The sequence below is a fragment of the Apium graveolens genome, chromosome 9, assembly GCF_009905375.1.
Source record: "Apium graveolens cultivar Ventura chromosome 9, ASM990537v1, whole genome shotgun sequence".
Taxonomy (NCBI): Eukaryota; Viridiplantae; Streptophyta; class Magnoliopsida; order Apiales; family Apiaceae; genus Apium; species Apium graveolens.
Window position 1 is genome coordinate 100,538,060 of NC_133655.1, and position 14,522 is coordinate 100,552,581.

Genomic DNA, 14,522 nt, shown 5'->3' on the forward strand with positions numbered 1-14,522 from the left:
TTGGGGGTTTATTTCTGAATGTTTCTGTTATGTATGATGTGATAATAATTCTAATCTGTGAATATTTTTTTATGCTTGTTTGCGAAAAAAATCTCTCAGATTGTTGCATATTCAATTGCACGAATTGAAAGAAGTCTCTATAACTAGACGTCTAGACTTGGATTTGATAGAGAAGTTAGTGATGGGCTTGGTTGACATTAATGTACCCTAGAAAACACGTTTCTTAAGCACAATATATACTTCATGCAGATACTATGAGTCATACAATTTTGAATTTAAATATTGAAGGATGGAACGGCATAAGCATGGCCTGTCGGCTTTGTGTACACTGAATACTATAGATCATACAAAATGTGATCTGACTCTTAAGTTGTATTGTAGCAGACATACTTGGCCACACTAAGATGAATGTTGCAAGTTAGTATCCTATCCACAGGATATTTGCAACAGCTGTCCAGTAATATCAAGTCTATACAACATAATTTTGGTCCATAACCCTAACAATTTATAGCACCGAAAGCAACATTGTTGATTTTTACGTACATTGGGGGTTATATTTATAGCAGGCGATACTGACAAAAAAAAATCAGTGAATCTGTCTTCAGTTGGTGAAATGTTGCGAAATAAAGACAAAGAACAATGTGGCTTCGTATCGTAGCAGAAACGGTGTTCACACTGACTAGGACAGTACTGATAAGCTGTCGTCGTTACGTGGGGGCAGTAGATTGTTGAGAAGTTGGTTTCTTTGAAGTTAACAGGAGAGATTTCCTGGTGCAGGTTGAAACATGAAAGCACAGAGCTTGCAAGGACTAGAAAAATATGAGAACCTTAAATGCTGGAGTTTATGTGGTAGAGGTCAATTGCTATTTCAAATTGTTTAGATGTTGATTTATATTGCCAGGAGTTAATAGATACTACATCTGTATTGTGAATTGTGATACAGATCCAGGAAGTTGCAAAGGACTAAACAGATATAACATAATTAGTTATTTGGATAAGCCTAACTTCTAAATAGAGCACAAACATGTTATACAATTAGGAATGACATTTAGACTCGTATAATTCAATGTATAGTACGTGGCTAGTTCTACGTATAATGGTCCGTATAGATTTGTATTTTGTGTAGTGTATAATTGATTTGATGTAACTTGAATGTAAAATCCATACTAGTGACATGGATGGGATTATTAAAAATTTAAAGCATACACATTGAACTGACGATGATATGCTTTTCATCTTATTACATACCAGATAATTTCTTTGACTTGTACTACTAGGCGACATTTCTTTTTCCCTCCTTATATGAACGTAAATGATATTTAAGTAAATGAAGAAAATATCACTAATCTTTTAGTGATGAGTTAGCATTTGTTACAACACCCAAATCACTATGATAAAACCGACAAATATCCTAAGTATCTTGAATTATAGATACGGCCCGGCCCACAGGAATTAAAGTAAGATAAAATAACTTGGTAAAAGCGTAATTAAGACAATAGTTTAGTGGCAAATTGGTAGTATTTGAGATAAGACAGAGCTTAATCCAGGCAGCCATGAAAAGATTATTAGTGAAAAGTTTGTGTCTATAAAACGAAGCCGCCCCACTTGTACATGGTAGTATTATTTATCCATTACATGTCCTGCATACATTAATAGCTTCAACTTGATTATAAACCATTTCATAACCATGACAATTTTGGAGTATCTAATCCGGTGCACTTGTTGTTCTAGCTCCGTCAACGAAGCCTCTGCATCTGATGGTTTTAAGGGTCTCGAAAGTGTTTGGCAGGCAGAGAGTGATGAGTCCCGTAACCGGAGAAAGTGTAGCATTAAATCTGGTTCCGCCGCTGCTGAATGGAGGCCTTCTCTTAAAGCTATTTCCGAGGATAATATTGTGGCTGTCAAGAGAAGCAATAGCAGCACAGGTTCGGAAAAAACTCTCAAACGGAAAGTTTCTCCCATGCAGAAATCTAAGGTCCCGACTCGTCGGTCTGAAGATTACCGGTAACTTACTACTATAATTTAATAAAAAAAAAAAGAAAAAAAATTGAGACCTCGATATTCTGCTTCTGGTATGAAGAAAGACATGTACAACAACTGATAAATTGATTTTGTATTTGTTTTGATAGGAGTCCTCCCATCCCAGGAATCATACCAGCATTCGCTCCCACGCTGTTTATGTTCTGAGGGATATGTTTAAATAGCATTGGATACTATATCGTATATGTGTGTAATATATGGGTTCTGACTTTGTTCACAGTTTTGTCCTGCAGATTTGTTGAATGATATTGTATTATTAGCTCGGTTGTATTTGATTTGAGAATTAATTTACATATTGTAGAACCCTATTGCTATTAATCATTCTTAGATTGTTATATCTTTCAAAACATGTTCGGAGGATCAGGACCTAAGAAACAAGTTTGTTTGTTGATGATTAATCCGATTACCCAGAGTTCCTAACCTATCGTTACTTCTGAAAAGCAAAACAAAAATTCGTGAATTTGTCTGTGTTTCGAAAAATATCTTTTCTTTTTTCATAAAATTCTTACCCAGCCGGGGATCTAGTAAGAGTGCCGGGGGACACGTGTCCCCCTCATAATAAAAAAAAATACTGCCGCAATTTTCTCGAAAAAATGTAAATGTCCCCCTAAAATTTTGAAAATATAGGGGTGTAATTGTAAAAATAACATTTTTTTTACAAATATAAGATGGTGATTTGTATATTATCTTCAGATATTTATAAAATCAAGCAGATAAAGGACATGTGTGACTATAAGATACAACCATACAAATTACATCTTTCTAGGTTATATATGGTCCGGAAGGGTTAAACTTTTCTAGTCTACTTCTCTGCCTCTCTGTGCTTAAATATTAGGTAATTGAGTTTCTCTAACCTTTATTCTGATTTGTATTATTGTATATCCTTAATTATTGTATCGATACATGATTTAGTTACTAATTGTTGACATAGTGAAGAAGTTAAAGAAAGGGGAAAAAAGCATCTCATATTCTCCTCCATAATTTCTTTTATTGAACAACTATGTATCGATATTTCAAAAAACTTGTTATATCTCCTCCATCTACAACATCTCAGCCAATAATAAATAAGTCTGAACCAATTGAAGTAATCTCTCAATTTTCTCAAGTAAATTTAAATGTTGGAACTGAAGTAGATGAACTTGAAGCAGATCCTGTTACGCGGAAAAACATTAACATTGATGCTCTTAACGATAAAGAACGAGATAGAATTCGAATAGCATGTTAGATATATTTGATAATGTCATGACTAATATGATTTATGTTTATTTTTCAGATCTTACTTAAATAGGACAAATCAGTACTAAACTGAAATCAGCACTTATACTGAAGTCAGAACTTAAGTTATCAGTACTTAAGTTTCAGGAGATATTTATCAGAAGATAATATCAGGACTTAAAGGAAACGTTCAGATAAAGAAGGCGGCTGATTGAAAGGAAAAGAAGATAAAGACAAACGTAAGAAAAGATATGCATGAAGAAGGAATTCTATGAAGAATAGAATACTTGGAAGAAAAGATATCTGATTGATATATTTTAGGAAGCAGAATTATATTCCATATCAATTAGCGATTATCTTGTAACTGTCTAGTATATAAACACAGACATAGAGTTTACACTATAAGTGTTATCGTTATCGAGAATATTATTCATTGTAACCCTAGCAGCTCTCGTGATATTTGTTCATCACTGAGAGAGGACAGTTCCATACTGTAACAGAATTTATTGCTTTAAATAAAGTTTGTTTTCTGTTACTTGTGTTATTAGAATTCGATTTGATTGTGCTATACACTGTATTCACCCCCCTCTACAGTGTGTGTGGCCTAACAAGTGGTATCAAAGCCTATCTATTAACACACAAACAGTTTAAGATCCAAAAACAATCATGTCTGAAGTAGAAACTCCAACCAAGCCCACCAAAACTGAAGAACCACCAAAGACACAAATCCATAGTCGATATGAGACTATTAGAGTTCCCATATTGAATCCGTCTGAATATCCCATATGGAAGATGATGATGACTATGTTTCTGGAAGCTATAGATCCAGAATATCTTGACAGAATCAAGGAAGGACCTCACAATCCAACAAAGCTCGCTGTTGCAATTGCAGGTGAAGCAGCAAAGTCTGTACCAAAGGAGAAGAGTGATTACACTGCTGAAGATATCACTTCAATTGCTAAGGATGCGAAGGTACGACACTTACTGCATAGTGCCATTGATAATGTAATGTCAAAAAAGGTAATTAACTGCAAGACTGCAAAGGAGATATGGGATGCCTTGGAAACAAGATGTCAGGGAACTGATTCGATCAAGAAGAACAGGAAGACAATACTCACTCAAGAGTATGAACACTTTGACTCAAAGCCAAATGAGTCATTGACTGATTTATATGACAGATTTGTCAAGCTCTTAAATGATTTGTCACTGGTTGATAAGGAATATGATCTTTGAAGATTCAAACCTTAAATTCCTATTAGCTCTTCCCGAAAGCTGGGATTTGAAGGCAACAACTATAAGAGACAACTATAATCTTGATGAAACGACTCTTGATGAAATTTATGGGATGCTCAAGACTCATGAACTTGAGATGGAACAAAGAAGCAAGAGGAAAGGAGGAAAGTCAAGGACAGTTGCTCTTAAGGCTGAAGAAGAATCTCCCAAGGCAGCTACCTCAAGGAAAGGCAAGGGTAAAGCTCTCTTCACAAAGTCTGATACTGAGTCATCAAGTTCTGATAGTGATGATGACTCAGAAACTGTAAGTTTGCCTGAGACGGATGCTGATGAAGAGATGATGAAGCTGTGTGCTCTTATGATGAAAGAAATCACGAAGATAGCATACAGGAAGTTCAGGAAGGGAAAGAAGTTTTCCAGGAGAGGTGCAAGTTCTGATAAGAAGAATTTCAGAAAAACTGAAGGCAAAGGAGGAAATTCTGACAGAGGAGATTATACAAATGCTAAATGCTACAACTGTGGTGAAAAATGCCACATATCTCCTGATTGCAAGAAAGTGAAGAGTGACAAAGGCAAGGCTCTTGTCACAAAGAAGAAAAACTGGACAGACACCTCAGATTCTGAAAGTGAGGAGAACTATGCCTTGATGGCAAATGCTGATATGGCAAATGCTGAAAGCAGTACTGAAGCTGCTGAGTTAAAGGTACCTCAAACTACTTATGCCTTTCATACTGATGATATTAATGAGTTGAGAAGATATCTTAAAATCATGTTCATTAGCTATAGAGACCAAACTTTAACATGTGAAAGATTAACTTCTGAAAATCTTGCTTGTAAAAAGAGGAATGATTATTTAGAAAAAGAGTTAGTCATGTTCCATCAAACTCAGAAAGATAGAGATGATGCTTTCTATGTTAGGGATGAAGTACTTAAAATGAATGAATCTATAAAAGCTGAGTTAGAAAAGGAAAGAGAGATTATCAGGACTTGGACTAACTCTGGCTGAACAACTCAGAATTTGTTAAGTAGTGAAAACTGGAAAGAGGGCTTAGGTTATGGAGATGATAAGAATGATAAAGGAACTGTAGATATTAAGCCTATAGTTGTTAAACAAAAGCCAAAGTTAAAACCTGTTAAGTTTGTAGCTGTAAAGTCTGATACTGAGAAATCAGAAGTTAAAAAGAAATTAACTTCTGACAAACTAAAACAGGAAAAGACAACTGAAGTAAACGTAGACTTAATGACAAAGAAGCAGCTTAAGCATAAGCTGAAAGATGTTAAGAATGCAAACAAGGTAAAATCACCTAGGAAAAATAGGAATGGAAAGGAAGGTGTGAATAAAAGCAGTGATTATAAGCCTGTTCCTAATGCTCCTAGAAAAATGTGTCATAAATGTGGAAGTTCTAACCATCTGGCTTCTTTTTGCAGGAAGAATAAGAACATAAACTCCTTACCTTCAAAGTCAGGAGTTAAGAGTCAGTCTGTTAAATATAAGCCACAAAATCCTTGTTTTCATTGTGGTAGTTTATGGCATTCCATTTATACTTGTAAGGAATATCATAGTCTGTACTATGATTATTATCAAATAAAACCTTCTTTAAAGAAAGTTAGCATTGTTCCTTCTAGTGTAAGTTCTGATTCAAAGTCTGATAGTGTAAATTCTGATAAGAAAAATGTTAACATAAACTCTGATGCTAAATCCGCTGCAAATGTTAACAAACTTACTAAGGCCAAAGGATCCAAGCAAGTCTGGGTCCTTAAAACTAATCATTAGTGGTCTTTGTGATTGCAGGGCAACAGAAAAAACATCCTAGTTCTGGACAGTGGATGTTCAGGACATATGACTGGAAATAAAGCCCTGATATCAGACTTTGTGGAGAAGGTTGGCCCAAGTGTTTCTTATGGAGATGGCAATATTGGAAAAACATTGGGATATGGCAATATCAATCTTGGGAATGTCATCATTAAAGAAGTAGCTCTAGTCTCAGGACTTAAACACAATCTGCTGAGTGTTAGTCAAATCTGTGACAGAGGTTATCATGTGGATTTCTTTGAAGAACACTGTGAAGTTGTAAGTAAATCTACAGGCAAAGTTGTTCTGAAAGGATACAGGCGTGGTAACATTTATGAAGCCAAGCTTTCAACAAGTACTGATGGTTCTGCAGTCTGTCTGATTAGTAAAGCATCAATTGAAGAAAGTTGGAACTGACACAAGAAACTCTCTCATTTAAATTTCAACAATATAAATGAATTAGTCAAGAAAGATCTTGTGAGAGGACTGCCAAAGTCAGTATTTGCTCCTGATGGCCTTTGTGATTCTTGTCAGAAGGCTAAACAAAGGAAATCTTCATTCAAGAGCAAGACTGAATCATCAATTCTTGAGCCTTATCACCTACTACATGTTGATCTATTTGGTCCTGTAAATGTCATGTCTATTGTAAAGAAGAAATATGTTATGGTCATGGTGGATGAATTCACCAGATACACATGGGTGTATTTCTTGCACACAAAAAGTGAAACTGCATCTATCTTGATTGATCATGTCAGACAACTGGATAAATTGGTCAAAGATTCTGTGAAGATTATAAGAAGTGATAATGGCACTGAGTTCAAGAATTTGATAATGGAAGAGTTCTGCAAAAACCATGGAATCAAGCAGGAATTTTCCGCTCCTAGAACTCCACAACAAAATGGAGTTGTTGAAAGAAAGAATAGAACTCTTATTGAAGCTGCACGAACTATGCTTGATGAAGCAAAGCTTCCAACCTATTTCTGGGCTGAAGCTGTGCAGACTGCTTGTTTTACTCAAAATGCAACACTCATTAACAAGCATGGAAAGACACCATATGAGATGGTGAAGAAAAAGAAGCCAAGTCTGAAATATTTTCATGTATTTGGATGCAAGTGTTTTGTTCTTAAGACTCATCCTGAACATCCATCGAAATTTGATCTAAAAGCTGATGAAAGAATCTTTGTTGGATATCCACTTTCCACAAAAGTCTTCAGAGTCTTTAACTTGAGAACAAGGGTGGTCATGGAATCTATCAATGTCTCCTTTGATGATAAGAAAATTACTGGACTTGAAGATTTCAATGATCATGATCAGCTGAGATTTGAAAATGAAGACTTAAATTCTGATACTGAAAATCCTGACAGTCTAAATCCTGATATTGTAAACTCTGATGGATTAAGCTCTGATGTTATTGAAACTGTGGTGACTACACCAAAGGAAGATGCACATGTGCAGGGGGGCATACTAAAGATGCAACTACATCTCAAGAAGCATCAGAACATACAACTGGCTCTTCAAGTTCTGATTCATCAAGTTCTGATAAGCCAAGTTCTGATAATTCTGAAAATTTAAATACTGAAGGATCCAACTCAGAGAGCATAGTTTCAGGGGAAGCATCAAAAGATATTGATGAAGATGGCATGAATCATGGGGGAGCATCCAGTTCTAGAGAAAACCTTCCATCTGCAAGGAAGTGGACTAAATCACATACACCTGACTTAATAATTGGAAATCCTGATGCAGGCGTCAGAACTAGAACAACTACGTCAAGTGAATGTCTTTACAATTCTTTTCTTTCTCAGACTAAACCAAAGAAAGTGGAAGAAGCTCTTCAAGATGCTGATTGGGTGCAAGCAATGCAGGAAGAGTTAAATGAATTTGAAAGAAACAAAGTCTGGACCCTAGTGCCAAGACCAAAGAACAGATCTGTTGTTGGTACAAAGTGGGTATTCAGAAACAAAACTGATAGTGATGGCATAATTACAAGGAATAAAGCAAGGTTGGTTGCAAAAGGATATTCTCAACAGGAGGGAATTGATTATGATGAAACATTTGCACCAGTTGCTAGATTGGAAGCCATAAGGATATTTTTGGCTTATGTTGCTCACAAAAAGTTTACTGTCTTTCAAATGGATGTGAAAAGTGCTTTTCTCAATGGAGAATTGGAGGAGGAAGTATATGTTGAACAACCTCCAGGCTTTGTCGATCCCAAATATCCAAATCATGTCTGCAGGCTTGATAAAGTACTTTATGGCCTTAAGCAAGCTCCTAGAGCATGGTATGAGACTTTAGCTCAGTTTTTTATGGAAAGCGGATTTAACAGAGGAACTATAGACAAAACACTGTTCTACCTCAACCATGGAAAGGACTTATGGTTCAGATTTATGTTGATGATATCATCTTTGGTTCTACAAATGACAGACTTTGCAAAAAGTTTGCCAAACTGATACAGTCAAGATATCAAATGAGTATGATGGGAGAACTTAGCTATTTTCTGGGCCTTCAAGTCAAGCAGAATGAAGAAGGCACTTTTATTTGTCAAACCAAGTACACCAGAAACTTGCTGAAGAAATTTGGAATGCAAGATTGTTCAAGTGCATCCACTCTCATGGCCACTGCAACAAAACTGGACAAGGATACTGGTAAATCAGTAGATATTACTGATTATAGAGGTATGATTGGCTCTCTACTCTATCTAACTGCTAGTAGACCTGATATCATGTATGCTACCTGTCTTTGTGCAAGATTTCAAGCAGATCCAAGAGAACCTCACTTAACAGCTGTGAAAAAAATATTCAAGTTGTTGGATTTTTAACGCAGCGGGGCATGACAAAACACTTTTACACATATAAAATCCAAATAAAAGCATATAAATCGTTGTAAAAATATAGGGATCGAATCTAACCTTTAAAATAATTCGGAGACAACGATCAGAGATCCTTAGCAGTTGCTCCTCAAGTGTGAAGCACTCCACCGGTATCCCCAAAGAAAATGATGTTAAGGAGGAGGAAGGAGGTGGAGAGAATTGGGTTTTCCAAACTTTTTGGGTTTTTGGGTTCGAATAAAAATAGGGTCTATAATAGTGTATTTATATTTATAGGCAAAATTTTCAGCTGAAATTTTCTCATAAATATTATTATTATTATCCCATTTATTATTCTCATTAATAATTAAAACACCTTTTTATTATTAATCCTTTTTCTAAACACTTTAGAAATAATTCTCTCTCTTGATTTAATTTCCAAAAATTAAATCCTTAATTAATAATATTAAGAACTTTTCTTAATTAATTTATAATCAATTAAATCTCATTTAATCAATTATTAAATTTGTCAATTAATTATTTATTTCACAAATAAATAATTATTAGCCATTATTAATTAATTCCTCCACCATAAAATCATTCTCTTTTTATGGTGTGACCCTGTAGGTTCAATATTAAGCCGGTAGTAGAAATAAATAATAATTAAATTATTTTATCATTATTTATATAAATTCTCTAATTTATTAAATATGATTAATTAATTAATCACATTTATTCTACATCGTGAGGGATATTTCTCAGCATATCGCGACTATCCGGATAATATGAATTCACTGCTTAGAATACCAAGAACCTATTCAGTGAATAGTTATCGTACAATAAACTCCTTCTACTCTACAATGTCCCGATTAAATACAAGGCATGGATCTCGTGTCAAGCCTATCTAATTTAATCATTTGCTTACCATTTACTATGCGTAGTTCTATGCAAATTAGAAACTCCTTTCTAATTTCATTTACTCTGGCCAGAGATTTGTAACACCCCCAAATCCGGGGTCGGGGATCCGGGTTGTCACGAGTTCCATTTCCCTTAATAACACCCAATCTTAATACACAATCAACTACTCTGTACTGTGACCCCACAATAAACACACACACCACAAGTTATAGTCTCAGAGATGAATATCCAAAAATAAACACAAGTCGTTTTATTCCACAATTATATGTCAATACACCTTAAAAAGGTTTCCGAATAGATTTACATTTCTTTGCCATTATTACAATTGATAAAGATACATAAGTCTGGTACATCAAAAGTTGAAAGCCTAGCCTATTGGTAGTTCCTACCTCAGCTACAGCGACATCAACGCTTATAGGAAACTGCGGAACGTTTCCTAATCGCTTGCGAATCGGGAGCTTGGTCCTGTTCATCTTTTCTATCTGTTGTTGTGTGATGAAAGAAGAAAGCAAGGGTGAGCAGCAAGCCCACCAAAATAATATATATAATGATTAACAATATATGAGCCTTCTCATAGTACTCATGAAAGTCTTGGTCAAAAGAAATGAACCAAGTTGATATCTTAATGCGATGAAGTCACAAAATATTCAGTATATATATATATATACTTTTCAAAATATTGGAAGTCCTCTTCCATGCATAATACACACAGAGTTCCAGTGTATAACTGTATAAAAATATCGTTGCAAGGTGATCTCATATATCTAACCTTGTCTCAACGTTTTTCTGAAAATCTTTGTCATGCATAAGATAATCATTTACTAGATATAAGTTTAAAAGATGAAGTTACAAGATACTCCAATATACTTATATCTTTTCCAAATACTACTTGAACTACCACCGTTCAAGTTATAATTAGTTTCAAAAGTTCATCACACTGATGAGACTACAAGATAAGACTTGAATAGATTCAATCTTTGAAATATTTTGAAGGAAATGAAGTTATGATATACTTCATTAAGTCCCGATATATATATACACCTATATATATACATACGTTTCCTGAAAACCTCTGTCATGTAAAGTATGAACAGAATTGCAATATCTTAAATATAAAAATGAGTATTTAAATATATATCTTTGAGCGAGTATTTAAATCCCCTTAAAAAGAAAGATCTTAAATATAAAAATGAGTTTTGGGATCCGCTCTAACTTTTAAAAATCATTTTGAAGACTCGAAAACACTTTAAAGAGTGTTTGGAGTAATGCTGATTTAATGAAGTAAATCAGTCCCAATATTTTTAGAAAATGTCTGAATATTATTATTTAAATAATATTCCCATAAAGAATAATCTTTATACAAATAATTGAAGTAGAAGTTGTAAGACTTATACTTGAAATGAGTATTAAATAACCAAAGATATACTTATACGAAAGTACTATCTTTATTTGAATAATCAAAAATAAGTTTGATTATCGAAACATTATTCTTTAATAAAATAAAGAATATTATTAAATAATAAGCGGAGTCATAATACCTCGAATGAATATTCGAAATAATATTCAATAATAAAATAAAGGAGTCCTAAGTCCTCGGATGAATATTCGAAATAATATTCAATAATAATATAAAGTTAAAGTTATCGAATAAACCTTATTCGATTAATAGTTTTGAAAACTATAACCATATATATATAAGAATATATATATTATACTCGGGAACATCGACTCCCGATTTAGAAATATGTTCACCTTTTGATCCCCTATACTAAGGGTAAATTCAAATACCGCTTATCTCTAGCATAGGTATTATGCAACTGCAAGCATTTTAACCAACAGATATATAATCCAAGAATATGAAACAGGCATGCATATATACCATATCACATGCTACAATATATCGCAAGAATTTGCTAATAACAAATATTCATTTATCGCAAGATCATGCATATACACATATACATCACAACAACAGTATAACGGGTAAAAAACTTGCCTGGGCGACTGGGGGTTACAAATGGCTCGGGACGAGTCTGGTAACCTATAAGCAACAAGTAAGTAGGAATTAAACCAAAGTCACTTGTAAATCTATACTTTAACTAACTTAGACTCTAACGCTTGTTTTGCGCTTACTGATTCTCTTAAGTCACTCGAGTACCCTCGGCTCTACCATTTTTAATAATTTAACCATTACGAGTTTTAAGGCGATTCCTTCGCGAGTGTCTTACCAACTGCCTAACACTCTTACCATAATTGTTTCATACATTAATTTACCCTTTTTGGTCTTTAACCTATGTTTCAAAGTAAGGCGAGGGGAAAAGTTTCGTTCGCGAAACGCCGTTACTTGAAACGGTCGTTTCTCCTAAACCGTGCATCGGAATCGAACGAACTACATATCAAAACGAAGCTCGTAACATGAACTATCTAAACATGGCAATGGTCAAAACCTAGCAGGGGGTTCTCGGGTCCTAATGTTATGCACAAAAACAGTCTAAAGAAAATCGGACGTTACGACGGCTATGTTTACGTGATTTCCCAAATTTAAACCATTCAAAACCAACCACAATTCAACCCCAAATCAATCATACAACCAACATCCATCCAAACCACATCATAACAGCCCCAACAAATCCATATTAACCATTTATACTTATTCCCCACATGAACTAAAAGCTTTACTTAGGTTCTTTAACTAATTATCAAGATTTACAACTCCAATAATACCACAAAACCAACTAATCTCTACAAACTCAACCAAACTTCAAACAATCAAGCATCATGCTTCACATATACTATATCAAACATATTCATTCCTAATTACTCAAAACTAAAGCTAGGGTTTGTAGTTTATACCTTCCTTGGAGAGTGGAGAATCAAGAGAATGGCTTGGAATCACCCTTAAAGTCCTTATCCAAGCTTAATCTAAACAAAACTTCAAGAACACAAATTTTAGTTCTTGAAAAACACTATTCACCATCTTCTTCCATGATTTATAGAAAAAGATTGGCTTGGAATTAGAAGCTTAAACTTATAGGAAGTATGTAACTATCCATGTGGAAGCTTAGATAATTACCTTGCTAAATAGTAAGTGGTGGAGCTTGGATCTTCATTTTTTAAGAAAGAAGCCGAGAGCATGAAGAAGATGAAGTGCCTTGGTTTCTTTTTGTTTTGATGAAGAATGAATTATTTGGCTTGGTTGATTTGGTTTTGTTTTTTTTTTGGTTAATTACTAATTTAACCTTGATTTTGTGTGGTTAATAACCATCCACATCTCCTTCCTCCTTATGTCATGCTTGTGTCATGCTATGATGTCATCTTTCCTTCCTTGTCCCCTTCTCATTGGTTGGGTGACATCATCCTCTCTAATCCCTTTGATTAACTTCCTAATTGTTTGCCTAATGACCTCTGATCTGTTATACGGTTCGCTTAACTTTCGTTCTCGTTTATCGTTTGAGGGATCATACCCGGGATCTTATTACTTAGGTTCCCTTAACCTTTCTCAATATATTATATTTCTGTTATGATCCTCTCTTATAATCCTTTAATTTAAATCCTTGTTATCCTGTTACCTTATACTAAATTCTTTCCGTATCTAGTGGATTTCCGGGAAAAATCAAAGTGTTCGGAATTGGATTCTGACGATCTTTACATACACTTATATACCATATAGAGTGCCAATAAAATCTCAGAATATCCATAAAAGAACCTCTACCTAGTGCGGCATGAAAAGTTTTCTCATTCAGCAAAAACACTATTCATAAGGGTTTCAAAAATTTTCCAAAAATTGGGGTTATTACAGTCTCCCCTCCTTAAAAGGATTCCGTCCCGAAATCAGATAGAAAATGAATAGGGGTACCCTCTTAGCATTACACTTTCTAACTCTCGAGTAAATTTTCCCATATTGTGGTCCTGCCACCAAACTCTGCCTAGTTTGATAATCCTTCTCCTAAGCACTTGTTCCTTTTCACTCTATAACCCTTCCTGGTTGCTCCATATAGGTTACGTCGGGTTGCATGTCTATGCGCTCATATGCCCCTATTTATCTGGCATCTGAATTACACTTCCTTAACATTGATACGTGAAACACGTTATGAACTTGCTATAGGTTCGGGGGTAGGGCTAGCTCATATGCTAACTTCCCAATACGTCTTAATATCTCCAAGGGTCCACACTTCGTGGGCTTAACTTTCCTTTCTTTCCGAACCACATCCATCTTTTCCAAGGGAATACCTATAACAGCACTAGGTCCCCTACTTCCTATTCCTTATCCTTTCGTGTCAATTTAACATATTTCTCATGTCCATCTTGGGTTACTAACAACCGCCTTCTGATTAGATCTATTATATTCCTGGTCCTTTGGACCACTGCTGGTCCGAGCATCTTGCGCTCTACAACTTCATCCTAACATAAAGGAGATCGACATTGTCTTCCCTCAAGGATCTCATAAGGCGACATATCGATAATGACATATGATCTATTGTCGTAAGAAAACTCAATCCGCGTTAAGTGATCATTCCAAAT

General features: G+C 34.8%; 1 protein-coding gene across 1 annotated transcript; it reads left to right on the forward strand.

The window, feature by feature from the left end:
* Nucleotides 1–1,584: 1,584 nt before the first annotated feature.
* On the forward strand, nucleotides 1,585–2,375 carry LOC141682856 (uncharacterized). Its single transcript, XM_074487543.1, has 2 exons — nucleotides 1,585–2,004; nucleotides 2,130–2,375. The coding sequence occupies exons 1-2, from the start codon at nucleotides 1,688–1,690 to the stop codon at nucleotides 2,185–2,187; spliced, it is 375 nt and encodes a 124-aa protein (XP_074343644.1). The 5' UTR covers nucleotides 1,585–1,687; the 3' UTR covers nucleotides 2,188–2,375.
* The last annotated feature ends 12,147 nt before the right edge of the window (nucleotides 2,376–14,522 follow it).